Here is a 24,109-nt window from a genome sequence, read left to right as displayed (position 1 = left end):
ACTTCAAATGTAAGTTTCACCTCTATTTCACCTGAAACATCGCTAAAGCTTCCATCCGAGATGTCCATTTTTTTAACTATTACACATTGACTGTCAATACATTCTTAAACTGGATGATAAACGCCATCTTCCCTAGACTTTCCTTCAGAACTCTGATCATTAATATTTTTTCCACTGACCAACAACACCGTTTCAGATTTTATTGTGTCTTCATTTTTCACTATTTTTGCATTTTCTTCAATATTTAGCCGATCAGGCATTGCACATGCTGCATTGCTAACATCAGTTTCAGCTCTATAAGTTGTACCTGCAAACAAGTGTATGGTAAAAAGTTCAATCATTAAACTGCAGCAAGTTTGATGATTGCACATCCTGCACTGCTAACATCAGTTTCAGCTCTATAAGTTGTACCTACAAGTAAGTTTGATGATAAGTGTATGGTAAAATGTTCAATCATCAAACTGCCTGGATCTTAACATAATATCATCGTTCAATATTCCAGAAAGACGGATCAACATGCATATGGGAGGACGACTAGCAGTGCTGGTTTGAGAGATGCTGTGGAGAGATGCTGTGGATAGGTGGCGACCTCCGGTGGCGGGGTGATTAAAATAAATAAGGATGGTGCCTTTGATGATGCGCGTCGTATTGCTGCAGTTAGTGTTATTGCGCGGGACATGAGAGGTCAGGTTCTTGGAGGTAATGGCCAACCATCTATAGGATGTTTCGAAGCCGGGCTTGCGGAGTATCATGCTCTTCTTGCTGGGCTTCGATTTGCTTCTGATAGAGGGCGGACGGACATTCATTTTGAAACGGATTCATTAATGCTTGTTCAAAAGATTACAAGGCTTACTGATGTTATATCTACACTTGGTCTTTTTGTCAAGCAAGCTCGTGCAATCTTTCACTCTAATCTTGAGTTTCATATTTCTTTTGCTCACCGTACTTGTAATATTGTTGCTAACAAATTAGCTAATTGGGCTATTATGGCCGGTGACTCTTTGTTTTTTTTTACTCGATTTGTCTCGAGATTATTTCGAGTGACATAATGGTCGATGTAACTGATTCTTGATATATGACAGTTAGGGATTTTTAACGAGGTACGTACATGTTATCTTCAAAAAAAAAAAAAAATCCAGAAAGTTAAAAAGATAGAAAGTGAGGATACCTTGGTAACCTTGGCTGACTACTTGAGTTCTAAGAGGACTTATAAAATCTTTATCGCGAATGCTTATGCTCCATTGCAGTGCTATAATTGTTGTTTGACCAGTGGCTTCACTCATTTCATCGGTCTCAACTGAACTTTCAGTTTGTACCATTCCTATACCAGACGAATCACCAGATACCTTTGTACCACCACTTTCACAGACTTTATTCAAGTGATCTCAGAAAACTACCTCCTGAACTGGTTCAGCAGCAGTTTGGTTGGTATCTTCTAAGTGCATTGAACTCTTATCCTCTTGAGTAAGACGTGTGTCCCCTTCAACTTCCATTTTGTCACCTTCCCATAAAACTACCTTCTGAACTGCTCCAGCAGCAGTTATGTTGGTATATTCTGATCCTCTTGAGGAAGACTTGTGTCCTCATCTACTTCAATTAATGAGGACCGATGATGATGACGAATGTTTGAAATTAAAAATTTTAGGTTTATTTTAGAGTTTAGAGAATTTTTTTGATTTTTTTTTGAAAAATAATAATAAGTAAAATAAATTAAAAGATTTTAAAAAATATGAGAATGTCACAATTTGGATGATTGATAATTTTTTTAACAGTTATGATAAAATATGCAATTAAAATAATAATGTAAAAAATATTTAATATTTATCTTAACCTAAAGAAAACTTACTCTTAAAATGGAAACAAAAGTATAGTTTAATTAGTTATTTTTTTAATTGAGCCCGTATTTATTTATATTTGTTTAGCGAATAGGCCCAAGACAAACCAGGGCCGATTTTTTTGCGTTTCAACCGTAGGATCAAAATCGTAAATATCCAAGGGCGGAGATAAAAGCCCTAAAGACATAAACATTGGATGCGAACTTGTTCAATCCCTGGGTTCTAAAGAAACCAAAAACCCTCATCTCTCAACCTTCCATTGCAGTCGCGGCGCATCAACTCTTAAGTCATAAAAGGTTAACATCTCGTTATTTGATTTATCAGTTGTGAATCATTGACATTCTAAAAAAAGTATTTTATTTTCGTTAGTTTTTTTGTCACTCTTATTTCATCTCTCACACTTTGTCTTTAGATCTGCTAACTTGGGTTGTTTCGGTTTAAAAGTTTGTATTTATGGGAAGATTTTTAAGTAAAAGAATGCATGTAGTTGAGATGTACATTTTTTTTATAGATTTGAAGACGGTTTTCATGTTTACATGCATTCCTTTGAGCTGCCTCAACTTATATTCTCTTAGCTTTGAGACTTAATGACATTGGGCAACTCACGTTCGAGTTTCTTGTTAAGCTTTTATGTTGTAGTCAAGCCCGTATCCTCGTCTCTGCAAATATCTGATTATATTATTATCTTTTGGTGACTTCACTATATCATTTTACCCCACCATTTTCCATTGATTTTCCTTTTCCCTTCTGTTTTTTAATAAAATATTTTTGCTTACAATCTTTGTTGTTCTATGACAGCTGAAAAGGGTTCTTATATTTTACTTTAATTGCTGCCATATTAGTGGCTGCAAAAAAAAATGGTCAAGTGATGCTGATTTTTAGATTTTAATTCATATCTCATCTTCACGGTGTATGATTGTTTCTTATGCTTGAACTGTAGTTTCTTTTGTTTATTTAATCCATTCTGTTATGTGTTCTCATAAACATGTTACCTTTACTTGTTTGCTGTTATGAGCAGATGAATGTGGAGAGGCTCACAAAGATGGCTGGTGCAGTCCGCACTGGTGGAAAGGGTAGCATGAGAAGGTATGCTGATTGTGTAGAATTTCCGTAGATAGGTTAGTTATATGAAGTTTTATTGATTGGTCATCTGCAAAATTTTGTACATAAGTGCTGTTAAGTGGTTTAGGAGAGGCTCTTGAATCAAATTTTTTCCTGCTGCGCTTTATTTGCTAACATGTCAAGTAGAATCTTTTATCTGCCTTCTTAGTCTTTCCCAACTTCAATTTTACTGAAGTCATTCTCATTCTTATAAAGTGCTTTAATTTTGATGTATTATTGTAGTTTGCGTATCCTTATCATGTTACTTTTACCTATGTTAACAGAAAGAAGAAGGCTGTACACAAGACAACTTCCACTGATGACAAACGGCTACAGAGCACCCTCAAGAGAATAGGGGTGAATGCTATTCCTGCTATTGAGGAAGTGAACATATTCAAGGATGATGTTGTTATCCAGTTTACTAATCCGAAAGGTAGATATTTCTTTTTCGAAGTGGACCTCATAATTTTTTTTTCAAATGTTTTGCATAGTAACTAATATGTGATGGTTCATATTTCAGTCCAGGCTTCTATTGCTGCCAACACTTGGGTTGTTAGTGGTTCCCCTCAGACAAAGAGTAAGACACTCAACTTCAAAGCCTTGGAAAGTTGATCAAATCTTACTGCTATTTACCCTTTGCAGCTTTCCTTTTCTTTTTTTCTTTTTCTTTTTTTGCCTTGTTATCTTTACATGTGCTTTTTCCCCTATTTCAGAATTGCAGGATATTCTCCCTGGAATCATCAACCAATTGGGTATCATACTCTTGGCTCTGTTTGTCAATTTTGTTATTGTTTCTTGATTGCAAATTGGTGTAAACTTTTGACCCTTACCCGCAAACTTATAGGGCCAGATAACTTGGAGAACTTGAGGAAATTGGCAGAACAATTCCAGATGCAGGCTCCTGCTGCTGATGGTAGTGCTCAGGAAGAGGATGATGATGAGGTACCAGTACTCGTCCCCGGTGAGACCTTTGAAGCTGCGGCAGAAGGAGGCGAAGAGGCTAAATAGTGATTTTAGAGGGATTTTTTGTTGTGCCATTTTTCATGCTTTTTCTTCCTGTTTTACTCTGTTGTTCTAGGTGGTGCACTCACTTTGTAGTCTTAATGTTTTGGTTCATGTTTCTAGAATTCCTGCAATTGCTGACTTGGTATCAATATACTGCAATTGGTAGGGTTTCTTTATTTTTTGCCCCTTGCTATTTGCTATTGATTACCCTCGATGCTCAAAGTGCAGCCCTTTGATGCTTTCTTTGCTAGCATTGTTTACTACTGGCTTTAGCACGATAACTAAAATGCCCTATTTTACAGTGGATAATGTCATGTGGCTTTTGTTTCATTGAAATTGAGTACTAAATTTGATTTTTTTATTGATTTTTGCTTAACGGTTTTATTTTCACTTATGTAATAATTATTTTTTATGTTAATACTTATGAATCGAATGATTATTTTGTATTTAAAATTTATGTAATATAATTCCTTTTATTTATAAAAATACATTATACATTGAATATTTTTAAAAAGTTATCAATAAATATAAAATAATATAACAAATAAATCGATATTGATATGTATTAGTCTCGGTAAAAAAATAATACATCTACTTACGTAATATTAATTATTTACGAAAAGTAAGGATATCTTGATAAAATTTTAAATGATTTTCACATTTATACTTTTATAACAATAATAATAGATACATATACATATATTATAAGTTATATAGTTTATAAATATAAATAATTAAAATGTGTATTAATAATATTAAATTTAAGATAATTAGAAATTGAAAATAACAGAGAGCTGAATAATCATTTACTAAGATGTGATATTAATTAATTACTAAAAAAGCCCAACAAAGCGGGTCTGAATTTATGTTATAAGAAACAACAACTAGGGTTTTAGTGATTCAGCAACTTGGGAGTGGGAGCAGCCGCATCCAGCAAGCAAGAATAGCAACCGCAGGTAACTCCCAACTCACTTCTTATCCATAGAAAATGGTGTGAAATGAAAGATAAATAAACCATATTCTCATTTTGTTCTTGTATTTGTATCACTTTGTAAATCTTTATGAGTTCTTTTATTGAGTTGTAGGTAATTAACACTTCCTGTTTTGGCTCTTTTATTCTTTTTTTCCCCTGTTAGAGTATAGATCTATAAGAAGAACATTTCTTTGTTAATACATTTTTTGGGTTTTGTTTATATTTTGGGGTGAAGGAGAGCAAGAATGTATCACAGGAAATTTGAGCACCCAAGGCATGGTTCCCTTGGATTCCTTCCAAGGAAGCGAGCTTCTCGCCACAGAGGAAAAGGTATTCGCTTTCAGTTTCTCTTGTTTATTTGACAAAAATAGTATGCTGATGATATAGCTGTAGAAATTCTAGTATTGCAACTGATATGTACCTATTGTGTTTTTATCTGATCATGTTTTCTGCTGGTGCAGTGAAGGCATTCCCAAAGGATGACCCCAGCAAACCTTGCAAGCTCACCGCCTTTTTGGGGTACAAGGCGGGTATGACTCACATTGTAAGAGAGGTCGAAAAGCCTGGATCTAGTAAGTTTGTTTTCATCAAGTAACTTCCAAAATTATTTTTATTGTTTGTTTGAAATGCAGTTATATTTTTCTTTGAGCTTTTTAAACATTTACCTGGAAGTGCATTGAGATTCTTTGATTGAATTACGTTTATATAATGGTTTATACATCTTTCAAATTTGCCGGAATTTTTGTTGATTTTGTATCCTCTATTTCCGTATAGAGCTTCACAAGAAGGAGACATGCGAAGCTGTTACTATCATTGAAACCCCTCCTATGGTGATTGTTGGGGTCGTTGGATGGCCTCCGCTCCTTGAACACTGTCTGGGCTCAGCATCTGAGCGAGGAAGTCAAGCGGTGGTTCTACAAACACTGGTGTAAGTCCAAGAAGAAGGCTTTCGTCAAGTACTCAAAGCAGTATGAAAGTGAAGATGGGAAGAAAAGCATCCAGGCTCAGTTGGAAAAGATGAAGAAATATGCAACTGTTATTAGGGTTTTGGCCCACACTCAGGTTATAACAATATCCGACATAATATTGTTTCTCATAACTGCATTTTTCAATTTTTCATTTCTTGTGCATGGTTTTCATATTACAGATTAGGAAAATGAAGGGATTGAAGCAGAAGAAGGCACACCTAATGGAGATCCAAGTCAATGGTGGAACTATTGCCGACAAGGTTGATTTTGCTTACAAGTTCTTTGAGAAGCAAGTCCCCATTGATGCTGTTTTCCAGAAGGTTGAAATGATTGATATCATTGGTGTCACAAAGGGTAAAGGTTATGAAGGTGTTGTCACTCGTTGGGGTGTAACACGTCTGCCCCGCAAGACTCACAGAGGTCTGCGTAAGGTTGCTTGTATTGGTGCCTGGCATCCTGCTAGGGTCTCCTTTACAGTTGCCAGGGCAGGTCAGAATGGATACCACCATCGCACTGAGATGAACAAGAAGGTCTACAGGGTTGGCAAGGTTGGTGATGAGACCCACTCTGCCATAACCGATTATGACAGGTTAGTCCATTTGTCTATTTATATCTATAGATTATGCAAGGTTGGAGTTGTTTTGAAGATGTCTTGTCTGGAGATTTGCTTAATTCCATTGTTCAATGTGTGGCCTTTTATTCAGGACCGAAAAAGATATTACCCCTATTGGTGGCTTCCCTCACTGTGGTGTTTTGAAGAGTGATTACCTGATGATCAAAGGAGGCTGTGTAGGACCTAAGAAGAGGGTGGTTACACTTCGCCAGTCTCTTATTAACCAGACATCTCGTGTGGCCCTGGAGGAAATCAAACTCAAGTTCATTGACACCTCCTCAAAGTTTGGGCATGGACGCTTCCAGACAACACAAGAAAAACAGAAATTCTATGGCCGACTCAAGGCATAAGTTTTCAAACTGGTACGAAATTTTGGGTTATCACATGCTTTTGTTTCACCCCAAGCTTAGTTTATCGTTTTCTCTTTTCCTTTTTGAAATAGAACAGTTGGGTTTCTTTTGTTTTCTCAATCTGGAGTGGATGATGTTTCAAGTGCAGAGGATTTTCAATAGATGAATGCGCATTTTTATTTGCTGTTCTTTGTTGCTCAGATTGCAATTTGATCATATTCCCTTGCGTGCTAGAATTTAATCACGGAGTTTATATAAACGCAAGACTGGATATTTTATACATGTAACACAAAGGTAACGGTCGTGTCCAAATTACATTTTTATACATTCACTCAATTTCTACAATATCTTATTCAAAGGCAACCAGTCAAACAAACTATTGACACTAGAATAATTTATTTTGACTATATTCTAATACTGATCAACCTCATCTCTTCCCAACAGTAACCATTAAACCTTGCTCCATATGCAGAATGGTACCAAGCTTAGGAGTAACGGTTTCCATCATTTTTACTTGGTAATTTTTTATGATGACCATCATCACGTTGAAAGCAATCTCCTTCCTGACGCAGACCCTTGGCCCGGTGTTGAACACGAAGAACTTGTGAGGTGTTTCATGTTTGATTTCTCCATCATCGTTGATCCATCTCTCTGGCTTGAATTAATGGCAATCCTCTCCCCATGTTGATGACATCCTTCCCATCGCATATGATGAGATTACAACCATTGTTTTGTTATCGGTCCGATGCCAGCAGGGGAGGGTGTCATCATGGAGCGGAGTTCTTCCAAGGAAAGGAATCGAAGGGAATAGCCTCAAAGTTTCACAGAGTTGGGTGGAGATACACCATTTTACTCAACTCTTCGGTGTCGAATATTACCGATTTCGTTGTCCGTGCAAAATCTTTTTCATTTTACTGTTAGTGTGGTTTCGAGCTTCCCAAAAGTTTGAATTCCTCAGGTATTTGTCTTTATATATGTTGCACCAAATAGCATTCTGCTTGTTAAGAACTGTCCAGCCGTTCTTTACCAAAAGGTCCTGATTATTTTTTACAAACAGCAATAGGAATGGCAGCCGTTTGCATCGTGTGCACTGGAGCAATAAAATACATCTATTTTGACTAAAAATTAAAAACTTAAAATTAATAAAACAAATATAACTTAAACTCTTATTTCACAATTAAATTAAAAAATGTTCCCGAAATAAAATAAAGATTGAACATTATTTTTTACCTTAATTTTAACATTTTAATTTTCTTTGCTCGGTAAAATTAATTTTATTAATAAAATTTAAATTAAGAGTCTCTTTAACAAAAATTCTAAACTTAAATGGAGGAAAAGAGTATTCTTAAATAGGGAAAGGTACACCACCAGATACACTTTCGAACCAAAATACAACAAAATAACACTGCAGCCATTCCAGGGGCACCAGCAAAACAGCAGGGAAACAAGACAGCTAACCGAGAACAGCTCCCGAAAGCAAAAACACACATGGAAGCTGAGTGAACAACTTAGACAAGGACAGGCCAAGGACTTATCAGACTATTACAACTCAAACACAGCTCCAAAACGAACCCTGAACAAACCAAGATAAAAAAACAAGCAGCTACTGATATAAACAAAAGCAAAAGCACAAGTCATAAGTCACAACTCACAAACTAAAAAAAAATCAGCAGTATTCAAAGCACTTCTCTTCAATCCTGCAGAAGCAAGGCTCACAGCCATGTCGAAATGAGACCCAACTTCAAAACCAAACTGCACAACCCCCCCCCCCCCCCCCCAAAAAAAAGGGAAAATCCTTCAATATCGTCTCGAACCTGCGTAGAATAATCTTCTTCAACATAGGATAAGTCGCCTCTTTAGATATCTGGACTAAGAAAATTCATCCACTTGAGCCCAGGAATCTTCACACATCACTTTAAAGATCAAAACAACAAATCGAAACCCCATAAAGTCCCTTCCAATGTTTCAAATTTTGAATCACCTAAATCTCAAGATTCCACAAAACCCCTCCAACTTTAACATTGTAATATTTTAATCCTTAATTTTTTATTACATTTTTACCTAAAATATTTTATATCTTATCAATTAACCTAAATGTAATAGAATAATAATAATAATTTTAAACTAGTGTTAATTATTTTATCATTTTTTATCACACTATAAAATAATAATAATAATTTGTCATTAGTACAATGATGATGCCATATTACTTTTATATAATTTTTAACATTTTTAAAAAAATTTAATGGTACAAACATTTCAATAAGGATAAATGAATTTTATTATTTTACATTGTTTAGATTAATGTAAATTAAAATAGAAAGAGCACAATATAAATTTAATATTTAAATAATTAAAGACATAAAGTTATAAAAAAGTTTAAAGTTCAATTTCATTTATTAATAATAAAAGTTTATTAATATAATTGAATGAAATTGAAAATATTATAACATACTCAAAGAAATATATTAATTTTAAAAACCTAAAATGTAAATTACTTGACATTTTAAGTGGATGGTTTTCAAAAAGAATAGTGGTATAAAGTAATTAGAAAACTCTTTTATTAAAGATACCATGTAAAGTATGTACCCCAAAAAATACTATGTAAAGTACTCTAAAAATAATTGTTCGTATTTAAAAATAATAATTTTATTTGTACAAATCAAACGATTTCAGTGGTTAAAGAGATAATTATTATTCCTAGAGATTTTGTGTTCGAACATATATGGCTATAATAAAACCACTTAAATAATTATATGACGGTCATATCAACACCAATCTCATAATTAAGTGGACATTTGAATAATTCACCCTAAAAATTTTAATTATATGTATCCCTAAACAGAGTGGATACAATTTGATATTTGATATCAAATACAATAAATAACTTTATTAAAATATTACGAAGGAAAAATATATTCATATCTAACCCTATATATGATCTAACATGTATCCCACACGTGTCTCATAACATATCTGCAGATTTAGAAATTAGAAGAGTGGCGGCGGATGATCAAAGCATCAGCTTTTGGATTTCCTCAATCCACGGATATATACCGCCTCCCTCCATTTCAATTCAAAGGCTCTACAGTTTTCTCTTTTTCAGCAAAAGTAAAAAAAAAATCCCAAAGATTAAAATTTGGTTTTCATGTGCTTACTCAATAAGGTGGCGCACCAAAGAGGTTCAAGTCAGTACGCCAGATTTCCTCATGGCGGCGGTGCTGAAGAAGATGAACAACAACAGGGACAACCAACGGTATCTGTCCCTATTGTCGGGGCAAAGGGCTGTTGTCGATTGGGGTTACGGTGCTAACGAAGTGGGCAAGGTCTCGTCCGGTTTTGCACACAGCAGCTCATCGGCTGATTCTCCTCCCGGTTCTGGCTGGAGTTCGTGTCTATGGATTGGTCAAAAACGAGGGCGTGAAGATTAGACTAGCGTTCAATTCATTGAGTCTGCACCAACAAGAGGGGTTCAGAGAAGTTCTTCTGATTTTAGAGGCGATTCAGCATCATCTGCTGCAACTTCTGGTATCTATTTCCCATTATAATTTTGCTTTCAATCAAAATCTAGCGACTTCTTTTCCTGTTTTCATAGCTTACATAAGACCGCATACTCTAGAAAAGGCTTGTTTTTTTCCTATTGTCAACAGTTTGATAAAACCAATATATATATGGATTACTATTAATAATAATAATATGTAATATTGCATGTTTTTTACGTTTCCATTAGCCAGCTTTTGTAAAACTCAAAGGTGTAACTTTCAGCAAGCATTATCATTTTCCTTTAAAGATTTCATGTGATTAACTTTATTTCTCAATAACAGTTGGTGATGAAACTACAAGCATTGTTGTTGCATCGGCAGCATCCTATGAAGAAACCGGGGAGCGAAGAAGAAGATATAGAGGCGTAAGGCAAAGGCCATGGGGGAAATGGGCCGCAGGAATACGAGATCCTCACAAAGCAGCAAGAGTTTGGCTCGGCACATTTGATACTGCAGAAGCCGCCGCAAGAGCCTACGATGAAGTCACGTTGAGATTCAGGGGAAACAGGGCCAAATTAAATTTTCCCGAACTTGTCAGGGCCGTTCCTCAACCAATGCAGAATTTTCCCGCCACCTAAGCACCGGTTTCCAGTTCTCTAACGACCCATTTCCAACCATCTAATTCTACGCCATTGCCATCGTTTTACCTACCGCAAGCTCTCCAGAGGTATACCGCTGTCATGCTGAGAGATTATTGGCAGTACTCTCTGCTTCTACAGAGTTCCGCCGGTGTCCATGAGCAACAAGATACGAGCTTGATGCAACAGATGATCCAATCCTCTCAATTACCCAGTATTCAATAACCACTGTTATCTTCTTTTTCACCTTGCCCTTCTTCATTTCTAGCTTCTACTACATCTTCTTCCTCTGCTTATTTTTACTCTGCTTTTCGCCGAACATCAAAGTTAACGAGTCAAATAGTTTCAAAATAAGAATTGAATGTAAATTTTAATTCTTTCTATTAATTAATTAGGATTTTTACTTTGACTTAATTAATTAATTAATTAGGATTAGACTGGTGTTGAATTGATTAGAATTTTTACTTTGACTTAATTAATTAATTAATTAGGATTAGACTGGTGTTGAATTGATTAGAATTTTTACTTTGACTTAATTAATTATGAACATAAGAATTGAATGTAAATTTTAATTCTTTCTATTTATCTCAATTTACATTTTGGTTAGGCAAATCTTATATTTCAAAATAAATAGTTTCATATGAAATTTAGATATTTTTATTTATTATAAAAAAATTAATGTACCTCAATAGTTAAAAGAATATTTATTATTTCTAGAGGTTCTAAGTTCGAGTAACAAAAGTTATAGGCATTTGAGCGTTTATTGTCAAATAGTTGAGAGTCCTTAGAATAAATATTGTTACTTGTAAGCATTATAGATTAATAAAAATAGATCAAATTATGCGTTTAGTATTTAAACTATCAGGTTTGGTTTGTTTAATTTTTTTTGAAATAAACCAAAACTGATAGTTTAAGTACTAAACATTTAATTTATTAAAAAAATAATCAATGTATATCACAGTTATTTTAATTTTTAATGAATTGAACTTATTATAATTTAACCCCTAAAATTAATAGTGCAATGTGTGAATGTGACTTTATATAGAAAAATATATTTATGTTCATTCTCGTATATATACCGATATTTTTATTATAAATATTTGATGTTTTATTTATTTTTGAACATATATGTGCATGTTTGACAAACACAAATTAATGAAGATATTAATTTGATATATCCAATTTGTAACAAGCAGAACCCATTGATATATTACACTAATTAAATAAATTAAAATCAAAATAAAATTTTAATTTATGTACAATAAAATTTGAATAAAATGTTCATAAATTGAAGAGCACAATTTTACTAACATTATCAAGGTCTCATTAATAAATTTATTGAAAAATATAATATATATTTTTTAAAATAATTAAATGATTAAAATAAAAATATAAAATAAATGAATGATCAAATAAGTAATTTATGTACAACCATGAGATTTATTTTATTATACTTTTAAAACCTTAAATTATCCCTACCTAATCTATATTTTACAATTAATCTCTTAAAAAAAAAGTTGTTATAAATTAAATAATAAAATCACTTAAATTAGGTGGAGGTTTATATCGTTTTCTCATAGTTGTTTAAATTTTAAAAACATGATTGAAAAGCGTAATCTCAAACCCTAAAACTATATTATTAATGTAATTGAACCGAGTGGGCGTTTCCATTAATGTAAAACAAGCATTTGTCCCCCTCAAGATTAAAATTTGCAATGTGAAGTATAGCAACACCTTTTTATTTTTTTTCATTCAATAAACCCTTTCAGTTTGTGAACTATGCATCCACATTTATTTATTATTGTTTCCTAGGATAAATCTACTGTCATTCCATATCCCAAAGCACTATAAAAATTCAACTCAACGTTTCCTTCGGCCAGTTGGGCTTCATCAAGCTTGGCAGCCTGCAATGCCTTGACACAAAGATCCACTTCGGGGCGGATAAGCGCTGCATCATAATTTGCAGTCAGGGCGTCTACATAAATTTCCTGGCCGACCAGTTTGAACCCATTCACGCAATACCTGTACACCTTCGCGCAAGTCTTGAGGGCCGTGAGTGCCGCCGGTGAAGTAGGTTTCTTCATCATCTCTTTGATGACATCGAGCGTCTTCTTGGCCTTGGACGCCCCGTCTTTCATGACGAGATCGACGAGTTGGTTGATGTCGTGTGCCACAACGATTTCGGGTTTGGAAAGAGTTTTCAAGCACCGTTCCGTGTCCCTGATGATATCCTTATGGGCATGGCATATTTTGACGACGAGTTTTTTATCGGCGGAGGCCGTCGATGGAGAGAAAACGACGAGGGACAAGAAGAATAAAGTGAACGTGGGGACTAAATGTGTCTGGGAAGACATCTTGTATGTTTTGTTTGGGTTGAAAGGGTTAATGGATGTTGCTTGGTTTGGTTCTGGGATGAATGCGCTCATTGATTTATAAGGTTTATGTCATGGTTTGTTTTTGAAAGAATTCCTTTTGTTTTGAGAGTATCGGCTATAATTAAGAAACAAATCTTTAATTTATTGCGTTCTTTATTAATAATGGTGTTTATTATTTAGATATTTATCGATATTTCTTTTTATTACTTTTAATAGTTACGGTAATTAGTACATATTTCCTTTTAAGTATACACATATTTCCAAAAATTCTCACCGTTCTTCTTATTTTAATAAAAGCTAAAAAAAATTACCGAAAACATGGATATAATTTGTATAAGTGCACGTGACGTGATAGAGACCTAATTATTTATACAATTGCACGTGACGTGATAGAGACCTAATTATTTATACAAGTGCACGTGACGTGATAGAGACCTAATTATTTTAAGGGTAAAAGATAATAATGGTCACTGAATTTTTTTAAAACTTTCACTTAGGTCCTCTAACTTTTAAAACTTATAATATAGTCCCTAACATTTAGTCTGTTTGTAATATGGTCTCCAACAGTTATGTCGGGGACCATGTTGCAAACTGACTAAATGTTGATGGACCATATTGTAAACGAACTAAATATTGGGGGATTGTATTGCAAGTTTTAATAGTTTGGAAAACCTAAATGAAAGCTTTAGAAAAGTTCAATGACCATTACTATACTTTACCCTTATTTTTATTAAATTAATAATATGCTATATTAATAAAAAAATATTTAATTTTACTCATAAACTATTTCTAAAAATCATTTAGGTTCTTTAACAAATTTTTTCTTAGAATTTACATTTCTCTCTCAATTTTCTTTTGTTTTACGACACCTACTTAAATAATATTTACTCACAACATTCAAATATGAATTTTAAATTATACTTGAGGTGACGTTTTTAATTGTATTACGTTTTTTATGATTATATATATAATGATTACTATTGTGGTCATTTGGAGTAGTACCGCGGTGTAATACCGATTTTAGATAGAGAAAATAACTTTAGTGACCGAAAATGCCTTATAATATACGATTTTGATCAACTTTTTTTCGATTTGCCAAAATGACCAACAAAATCGCAATGTGATCTCTAAATCGCAACGCGATCTCCAGTATCGCAAATCAGTTTCCAGATTCACAACGCGATTTTGACTATCGCATTGCGATTTTCCAAATTCGCGTTGCGATTTTAGAAAATCGCAATGCGAATATGTAAATCGTAACGCGATTCTGACTATCGCAACGCGATAATACAAAATCGCAACATGATTCTGACTATCGCAACGCGATAATACATAATCGCAATGCGATTTTCCAAATTTACGTTAGTCCAAATTCGTTGCGATAGTCAAAGTTCACGTTGCGATAATCGAAGTTCGCGTTGCGATTTTCCAAATTCGTTGCGATAGTCCAAGTTCGCGTTGCGATTTTTCAAATTCGTTGCGATAGTCCAATATCGCAAATCAGTTTCCAGATTCGCAACGCAAACTTCGACTATCGCATTGCGATTTTCCAAATTCGCGTTGCGATTTACATATTCGCATTGCGATAGTCGAAGTTCGCGTTGCGATTTTCCAAGTTTACGTTGCGATTTTCCAAATTCGTTGCGATAGTCGAAGTGTTCTCTTAAGAATTTTCTCTAAAAAGATAGTATTCGCGCGGACGTGTCGAAGACACGTATTACCACGACCACGACCCCGACCCGACCCGACCCGAGACGAGACGGACGGCGGCGGCGGCAGCGGCGCAGGAGAGTCCCCCTTGTTCTCTATCACTCAACAAGGAAGTGAAAAAGACAAGCCTTAAATACTATTCCCAATAGTGTTTCCAATACTATGTGGGATTGAGCATTACCAACACTTGTTCCCAATACTATGTGGGATTGAGCCTTAAATAGTGATATTATTTGTGAATTATAATTAATGACTTTAGTATTTGTATGAAAAGTATTTGTGGTTCGTTTAGTTTTCATGCAATTCTAATTTATTTTTAATTGATTGTAATTGCACGATAACAATATTTTTTATTCTCGCGAGTGATTCAATTTTTTTTTTGAATGTTTTGCTTAAAATTGCGATAATCAGAACATGACTTTTAGTTTTCATGTTTTTTTTTGTGCCCATAATTACAATTATAAGAGATTTTTTTTAATTACATTAGATATCAAATTATGTGATTGTAGATTGGCTTTTATTTATGACATATTTAATCGTATAATACTAATGCAATTGGTTGCTGATTCAGTTGTTTTAAGGTGCATGATTGTTAATTGTTTCCTGAATAATCACATAGTATTGGAAACAAGTGTTGGTAATGCTCAATCCCACATAGTGTTGGAAACACTATTGAGAATGGTTTTTAAGGCTTGGCTTTCCCACTTCCTTGTTGAGTGATAGAGAACAAGGGGGACTCTCGCGCGCCGCCGCCGCCGTCCGTCTCGTCTCGTCTCGGGTCGTGGTCGTGGTAATACGTGCCTTCGACACATCCATGCGAATACTATCTTTTTAGAGAAAATTCTTAAGAAACAAATGTAATACCACCAGTCGTTGCGATTTTCGTCTATCGTAACGAATTTGGAAAATCGCAACGCAAACTTCGACTATCCATAAAATATTGTTACATGTTACATATGACAAGTGGGAATACTTATCACTATACTACAATGACTTGATGTGTAAGGGGATTGAACCCAAGTAACCTACATGACAGGTGAGAATACTTACCACTATACTACAATGACTTGATGTATAAGAGATTGTACTCGTGTTATTGCAGTTTAAGATACGCCATGGTTGCTCAAAGTTGTTTTGAATGCAGATCAATATCTCCTGTGATTCCAGCATCATCATCATTTCCAGGTTCGAAATATGTTGTGGATCTTTTTCATCAGAATACTCGTCAATCTTATAACCAAAGGAGCTGAACTCTCGTTTGTCAAAATACGGTCTGTAATCTACTATTAGTATCATCTTTCTTTTCTTGTGTTGTAAAGCACAGCCAAGGGGAAGATAACAAAATGCATGGTTACAATTTAGCATAGGTTTTTCTCCTACTTCCATATCGTCCTTGCATAAGTCTATATTATCAATGTCGTCCTTCTACTTTCTGGTACACAAAATTCTTACAATCATCGAGATTCATACTGGAATTTGAGCCACGACTGTCAACTTCACAGTCGAATATATCAAAAATAGATTGCTCCATCAGTTCAATGCTGTTCTTCTTACACAACCGTTGAGACCAGTTTCCAGCGTCCTTTCAGACAACTGCATTTCACACTGTCGCTTGCATTGCAGCTGCCATATGCACCACCTAGTCCATTTGAACCATCACGAAAATTTGCCAACTTTGGGTCGAGTCCACGTTAGTGTTGAAAAGTCAACATTTACAGGCTAATTTCGGTGGAAATTATTGGAAACTTCCGGTGGAAGTGGTGAATTTATTGCACCGAATTCAAGCTGGAATTTGTTGAAAAAATAAAAAGGAAAAATTATAAAATTTAGTAATTGTAATTTAGGATATTTACAAATTAATCCTTAAGTTTCAACTATAAATACCTTAGCTCATTTAGCTTTAAAACCATCCCAAAGCATTCTAGCTTTCTTCTAATACTAGAGAATTTAGAGAGTTTCTTGAGAGTTATTTTCTCCTTTTTATCAAGAGAGAATTATCATTGTTTTCTCCTTGGTAGATTGAGAGAAGCTGTAATTCCTATTTTCTCATAGTGAAATTCTTCTACCGTTGCCCGTAGTTTTTACCCTATATTATTTAGGGGTTTTCCACGTAAATTTTGTGTCTCTTTTATCTTCAATTTTTATTTTCTCAAATTATCAGTTGTGTTTTTGCTCTATCCGATAGCCATCTTCCGCAAAAATTGGTATCAAAGCCAGATTAAAGTGTATAATATATGCTTATTGTCTTTGTGGTTACCACCAAAAGGTGGATCCTCCAACATAATAAAGTAAGAAGTTATTACCCATTCTTTGAAGGTTCCAGCGAACTATTCACGATAGTGAAATAGTGAGAGCTATCCGTAAAAGAAGCTATGACAACGAAATTTGATATTAAAAAATTCAATGGGAGAAATTTCTCATTGTGGAAATTGAAGATGAAGGCCATCATGAGGAAAGACGGTTGTCTAGCAGCAATCAATGAAAGGCTGGTAGATTTCACAGATGACAACAAATGGAACGAGATGGATGGGAATGCTATGAAAAACTTTCATCTAGCATTAGCAGATGAAGTATTGTCAAGCATTGAGGAGAATAAGACAGCTAAGGAGATATGAGATCATCTCACAAAATTGTACGAGGCCACATCGTTGCACAATAAAATTTTCCTTAAGAGGAAATTGTATACTCTCCGGATGTCAGAATCTACTTCAGTGACGGAGCACTTAAATACACTGAACACTTTATTTTCTCAGCTTACATCCTTAAGCTGTAAAATAGGAGAACAAGAACGTGTTGAACTTCTACTTCAAAGTCTACCGGATTCGTATGATCAACTCATCATCAACTTGACAAACAGTAATGTCACCAGTCTAGTCTTCGATGACGTTGCAGCTGCTATTTTATAAGAAGAAAATCGACACAAGAACAAGGAAGACAGACAAGTAAATCTGCAACAAGCAGAAGCGTTGACAATGATGAGAGGGAGATCAACAGAACGTAGCCAAAGCAGCAGTCACAAACATGGTAGATCGAAGTCGAGGAGCAAGAAGAATTTAAAGTGTTACAACTGTGGAAAGAATGGTCACTTGAAGAACGATTGTTGGAGTCTAAATAAAAACTCCAATCCACAAGGCAATACCGCAAACACTTCAGATGATGGAGATGCTCTATGCTGTGAAGCGTCAACCACCGTGGAAGGCAGAAAAAGATTTGCAGATATATGGCTCATTGATTCGGGAGCAACATATCACATGACCTCAAGAAGAGAATGGTTCCATCATTATGAACATGTCTCAGGGGGATCTGTGTATAGTTGCAATGATCATGCCTTAGAGATCATTGGCGTGGGAACTATCAAATTGAAGATGTATGATGGAACAATTAAAGTTGTTCGAGATGTGCGACACGTGAAAGGCCTGAAGAAAAATTTATTATCCTATGGATTGTTGGATAATAATGCAAGCAAGATTGAAACACGGAAAAGAATCATGAAGGTGTTCCGTGGAGCGCTTGTGGTGTTGAAAGGCGAAAAGATAGCAGCAAACTTATACATGCTGAAGGGAGAAACTTTTCTAGAAGAAGAAGCCTTTGTTGCCTCATGTAGTTCAGATTCTGAAATGTTATGGCATCAGAAACTTGGACACATGTCAGAACAAGGAATGAAAGTCCTTGTTGAGCAAAAGCTACTTCTAGGCTTAACAAAGGTAGCGCTTCCTTTGTGTGAGCATTGCATAACAAGTAAGCAGCACCGGTTGAAATTTAACACATCAAATTCTAGAGGCAAAAGTGTTCTAGAATTGGTTCACTCTGACGTATGGAAAGCACCAGTTAATATCCCTAGGTGGAGCAAAATACTTTGTCTCATTTATTGATGACTACTCCAGGAGATGTTGAGTGTACCCTATTAAGAAGAAGTCAGATGTGTTTTCAACTTTCAAAAACTTCAAAGCGCGCGGGTGGAACTTGATTATGGAAATAAGATCAAATGTTTCAGAACAGATAATGGAGGAGAATACACAAGCGAAGAATTTGATGACTTTTGCAGGAAAGAAGGCATCAAAAAACAGTTCACAGTGGCGAACACTCCTCAACAAAATGGAGTGGCAGAGTGGATGAACAGAACCTTGTTAGAAAGAACAAGAGCAATGTTGAGGGATGCAGGCCTAGAAAAATCATTATGGGCAGAAGCAGTCAATACCGCTTGTTATTTGGTGAATCGAGCTCCATCAACTGCAATAGAGCTAAAAACACCAATGGAGAAGTGGACTGGTAAACCAGCTGATTATTCAAACCTCCATGTATTTAGAAGTATTATGTACGTGATGTACAACTCCCAAGAAATTTCAAAGTTGGATCCAAAATCCAAGAAATGCAAATTCTTGGGGTATGCTGATGGAGAAAAGGGGTATTGCTTGTGGGATCCCACTGCCCGCAAAGTGATCATCAGCAGGGATGTTATCTTTGTATAAGATAAACTACAAAGAAAAGAAGACGATGATAGTGCTGAAAAGTCAGAGACTACACAGATACATGTGGAAAATGAGTTTGAACAAGGAGATTCTTCTGTAGCAGAATCAACACATGATGAACAAGAACCAGAGAGTTCTGAAGCTCCAACAACTCGTCAATCAGATCGTGTGAGAAGACGTCCCAATTGGCACTCAGATTATGTTATAGAAGGAAATATCGCATATTGTCTTTTAACAGAGGACGATGAGCCATCAACATATGAGGAGGCAATAAACAACTCAGATGCTTCACTGTGGATGATGGCGATCCAAGAAGAAATTGAAGCCCTTCATAAAAATAATACATGGGACCTTGTGCCACTACCACAAGGAAGGAAACCAATTGGTAACAAATGGGTCTTCAAAATCAAGCGAAATGGTGACGATCAAGTGGAGAGGTATCGTGCAAGACTGGTGGTAAAAGGATTTGCTAAAAAAGAAGGTATTGATTTCAATGAAATCTTTTCTCCTGTGGTTCGACTAACAACAGTTCGAGTAGTTTTGGCAATGTGTGCTACATTGAACTTACATCTAGAGCAGCTAGATGTTAAAATAGATTTTCTTCAAGGAAATCTTGAAGAAGAGATTTATATGCTCCAAACTGAAGGTTTTGAAGAAAAAGAAAAGAATAACTTGGTTTGTAGGTTGAACAAATCTCTATACGGTCTAAAGCAGGCGCCGAGGTGTTGGTATAAGAGATTTGATTCCTTCATTATGTGCCTTGGATACAACAGACTTAATGCAGACCCTTGTGCTTATTTCAAGAGGTCTGATGATAACAATTTTGTTATATTGTTGTTGTATGTAGATGACATATTGGTTGCAGGACCCAACAAAGATCATATTGAAGAATTGAAGGCACAACTGGCTAGGGAATTTGAAATAAAGGACTTAGGATCAGCAAACAAGTTTCTAGGGAATCAAATTCACCGAGACAGAAGTAATAGGAAGATTTGGCTTTCACAAAAGAATTACTTGAAGAAGATCTTGTCACGATTCAACATGCAAGATTGTAAGCCAATTTCTACTCCTCTTCCTATTAACTTCAAATTATCCTCCAGTATGAGTCCTAGCAGTGAAGAAGAGAGGATGGAGATGTCTCGAGTACCGTATGCATCAATAGTGGGAAGTTTAATGTTCGTTATGATATACACAAGACCAGACATTGTACAAGCAGTGAGAGTGGTTAGTCGATACATGGCGAATCCATGCAAAGAGCATTGGAATACAGTAAAGATGATCCTGAGATATATCAAAGGGACCTCAAATGTTGCATTATGTTACGGATGATCAAACTTACTAATCAATGGGTATGTAGATTCTGACTATGCAGGGGATTTGGATAAAAGCAAATATACTACATGATATGTGTTCAAAATTGCTGGTGGAGCTGTAAGCTGAGTTTCAAAATTACAGTCAGTTGTGGCTACATCCAAAACAGAGGCAGAATATGTAGCAGCTACATAAGCCAGTAAAGAAGCAATTTGGTTGAAGATGCTATTGGAGGAGCTTGGGCAGAATCAAGAGTATGTCTCTTTGTTTTGTGACAGTCAAAGCGTCTTGCATTTAGCAAGGAATCTAGCATTTCATTCAAGGACAAAACACATACGAGTTCAATACCATTTTATTCGTGAAAAGGTGGAAGAAGGGACAGTAGATATGCAGAAGATCCATACCAAAGATAACATAGCAGATTTCATGACGAAGACGATCAACGCTGATAAATTTACCTGGTGTCGATCCTCCTGTGGCCTGTTAGAGACGTAAGCAACATGAAGGTACAAGGTAGAAAGAATGGTGTGAAGATATGATTGTTCCAATCAAATCTTCAAGTGGGAGATTGTTAAAAAGTCAACATTTGCAAGCTAATTTTGGTGGAAATTGTTGGGAAACTTTCGGTGAAAGTGGTGCATTTATTGCACCAAATTCAAGCTGGAATTTGTTGAAAAAATGAAAAGGAAAATTTACAAAATTTAGTCATTGTAATTTAGGGTATTTACAAATTAGTCCTTAAGTTTCAACTAAAATACCCTAGCTCATTTAGCTTCAAAATCATCCCAAAGCATTCTAGCTTTCTTTCAATACTAGAGAATTTAGAGAGTTTCTTGAGAGTTGTTTTCTCATTTTTATCAAGAGAGAATTATCATTGTTTTCTCCTTGGTAGATCGAGAGAAGTTGTAATTCCTATTTTCTCATAGTGAAATTCTTCTACCGTTGCCCGTGGTTTTTATCCTATATTATTTAAGGGTTTTCCACGTAAATTTTGTCTCTTTTATCTTCAATTTTTATTTTCTCAAATTATCAGTTGTGTTTTTGCTCTATCCGATAGCCGTCTTTCGCAACAGTTAGCTTCTCCGGAAGTCCGTCATGGCTCAACACCACCTTCAACCGAGCTATTATGAAGAACATATGTGTCGTATATTTCCTTATCATTGATCACAACAGAAGCTGAGAAAAACTTGTTCATTTTTACCCCGGGTGTGCTCTAAATCGTATACTGTTTCGAGGACCGTGTCAGACCCGAATGCAAAATTTCTCGAAGTATAAATTCTGGAAATCTGCCGAGTTCCAACCGATACATAAAACTACGAGGGGAAAGATCATCAGGAGTTCTCCAGGCTGAAAGGAGTCGATCCAGGCCTATGACCAAGTCTCTCCCAAGCTTCATCCCTTGAAGCAATGCAGCACATGCATAATCAAAGCTTTGCCACAAGAAATTCTCCTTACTACTAACACGACCAAGTTCCCCGAATCGAAGAGCGTTGCCGATGGATTCCGAGCAGGTATCGATGCGTTTGACGATAAAAATGAGTGGACAGGTTTCTATGTTGAATAAAATTCTCTTTCCTCAATCCCATGGTCCCATATGTGTTCCACCATTTATACGGTGACACATATATCAATGATATATACTAATAAACTAAGAAAGTTTCATTATCTTTATTTTCTTCTTTTCGTTTAGTTTCTTTATTTTCTCACTAAAACAAAATCAACGTTGTTCACGTTAATTACAACAATTCTAATTAAATATATATATTTTAAAAAATTCTAGCCTATTCGAATTGTTTAAGATTTTATTTAAATTTAAGGGTAAAGTATAGTAATGGCCACTAAACTTTTCTAAAGCTTCCATTTAGGTCTCCTAACTTTTAAAACTTACAATACAATCCCCCAACATTTAGTCTGTTTGCAATATGGTCCCCGACGTAATTGTTGGGGGACCATATTACTAACGAACTAAATGTTGGGAGACTGTATTGCAAGTTTTAAAAGTTGGGAGACCTAAATGAAAGCTTATTATACTTTACCCTATTATTAGTTTAATAAAAATAAGGATAAAGTATAGTAATGATCACTGAACTTTTTTAAAGCTTTCATTTAGGTCCCCCAACTTTTAAAACTTGCAATACAATCCCCTAACATTTAATTCGTTTGCAATATGGTCCCTGACGTAACTGTTGGGGGACCATATTGTAAACGGACTAAATGTTGGAGGACTATATTGCAAGTTTTAAAAGTTGGGGGACCTAAATGAAAGTTTTAAAAAAAGTTCAGTGACCATTACTATATTTTACCCTTATTTTAATCAAGTGCACGTGATGTGATATAGACCTAATTACCAAAATTTTCAAAATTAATACTTAAAGTAATTGCTTCCTGTTATAATAACAGAAAAGCTATCTTTCTACAGATTGAACAAGAGAAAAATAGAATAGAAAGAACGCTTCAGTAGTCATTTTATAAAACTGAATCTCTAAGCAACCAAGCATAGTGACTAACTATTTATATAGATACAAAAGCAGACGGTTAGAGAGAGAGAGAAAGAGCATCTAAGAAATGACAGCTCATCAAAACTCTAACCTCTCAACCAACTTCTAACATACTCATGCATAAAGCATGCATGTCACCCAGAGCTATACTCCAACTTTCCCCCTAAAATAGAACCTTCAAAGCCTTTCACACCTTTCTTTCAACAACCTCAATCGCCAAACTATACTCCTTAAGCTGAACAAGTAACATCTGCCACCTGTACTTTAAAAACAAAGTTGAGGACAGTGATTTCGTCATCACATCTTGTTAGCAAGCTAGGATTAGCTTGTAAAGATCAAGAATACATAATGTTTCTCTTATTCACTTAAGCATATCAATTACACTATTTTTATACTAGTTTTGCAACAACATACAACAACTTCAACTACCTTAACTACATGTTAACTGCACGCTAACAGCTTTAACCTCCCTAACTAATCTTGACTGATAACTGCTCCAATATTCCCTCTGCTTTCTCCTCCTGCTTCAACAAGGCAGAACACACATCTTGGTTCAAAACACTTCAAATGCAGCTTTAGTTAGAGGTTTAGTAAGGCCGTCCGACACCACAGGATATTTGTCAATAAACACAGCATGGCCAGATACGGACCTCTGATCGTTTGCATCACCTCCCCAATCTACATCTGCAAATGCTACTAGCTTCAGTCCTGCTTCACCAGCTAAGAACGTGAGCCCGTAATCCAAGGTACCAGCCAAATAATGAAGTATACGTCTGACTGC

The 24,109-nt window shown here is 35.3% G+C and overlaps 2 protein-coding genes and 2 pseudogenes across 2 annotated transcripts; 3 read left to right on the top strand and 1 right to left on the bottom strand.

Moving 5' to 3' along the window:
- Nucleotides 1-104: 104 nt before the first annotated feature.
- Nucleotides 105-1,493, bottom strand: LOC120199018. The gene is made up of 3 exons (XM_039200236.1): nucleotides 1,398-1,493; nucleotides 1,169-1,346; nucleotides 105-307 (listed from the first exon to the last, which is right to left on the bottom strand). The coding sequence occupies exons 1-3, from the start codon at nucleotides 1,491-1,493 to the stop codon at nucleotides 105-107; spliced, it is 477 nt and encodes a 158-aa protein (XP_039056167.1).
- Nucleotides 1,494-1,993: 500 nt separating this feature from the next.
- LOC120199036 (basic transcription factor 3-like) lies at nucleotides 1,994-4,117 on the top strand. The gene is made up of 6 exons (XM_039200248.1): nucleotides 1,994-2,131; nucleotides 2,854-2,921; nucleotides 3,221-3,369; nucleotides 3,457-3,513; nucleotides 3,650-3,688; nucleotides 3,781-4,117. The coding sequence occupies exons 2-6, from the start codon at nucleotides 2,854-2,856 to the stop codon at nucleotides 3,942-3,944; spliced, it is 477 nt and encodes a 158-aa protein (XP_039056179.1). The 5' UTR covers nucleotides 1,994-2,131; the 3' UTR covers nucleotides 3,945-4,117.
- A 685-nt stretch (nucleotides 4,118-4,802) lies between these two features.
- LOC120199069 lies at nucleotides 4,803-7,029 on the top strand (annotated as a pseudogene).
- A 2,904-nt stretch (nucleotides 7,030-9,933) lies between these two features.
- LOC120199017 lies at nucleotides 9,934-11,319 on the top strand (annotated as a pseudogene).
- The last annotated feature ends 12,790 nt before the right edge of the window (nucleotides 11,320-24,109 follow it).

Source organism: Hibiscus syriacus, unplaced genomic scaffold, assembly GCF_006381635.1.
Source record: "Hibiscus syriacus cultivar Baekdansim isolate YM2019G1 unplaced genomic scaffold, ASM638163v2 tig00005294_pilon, whole genome shotgun sequence".
Classification (NCBI taxonomy): Eukaryota; Viridiplantae; Streptophyta; class Magnoliopsida; order Malvales; family Malvaceae; genus Hibiscus; species Hibiscus syriacus.
The sequence above is the reverse complement of the archived record's forward strand: the minus strand, read 5'-3'. Positions and strand labels throughout refer to the sequence as shown.

What these genes read in the sequence shown, in the direction of transcription:
- LOC120199018 (XM_039200236.1), bottom strand. Translation starts at nt 1,493, where the DNA reads ATGGAAGTTGAAGGGGACACACGTCTTACTCAAGAGGATAAGAGTTCA. An exon ending in CTGCTGAACCAGTTCAGGAG is followed by an intron (nt 1,347 to 1,397) that starts GTAGTTTTCTGA and finishes GGTGGTACAAAG; the next exon opens with GTATCTGGTGATTCGTCTGG. An exon ending in AGTCAGCCAAGGTTACCAAG is followed by an intron (nt 308 to 1,168) that starts GTATCCTCACTT and finishes ACTTGTTTGCAG; the next exon opens with GTACAACTTATAGAGCTGAA.
- LOC120199036 (XM_039200248.1), top strand. Translation starts at nt 2,854, where the DNA reads ATGAATGTGGAGAGGCTCACAAAGATGGCTGGTGCAGTCCGCACTGGT. An exon ending in CCAGTTTACTAATCCGAAAG is followed by an intron (nt 3,370 to 3,456) that starts GTAGATATTTCT and finishes TTCATATTTCAG; the next exon opens with TCCAGGCTTCTATTGCTGCC. An exon ending in TGGTTCCCCTCAGACAAAGA is followed by an intron (nt 3,514 to 3,649) that starts GTAAGACACTCA and finishes CCCCTATTTCAG; the next exon opens with AATTGCAGGATATTCTCCCT.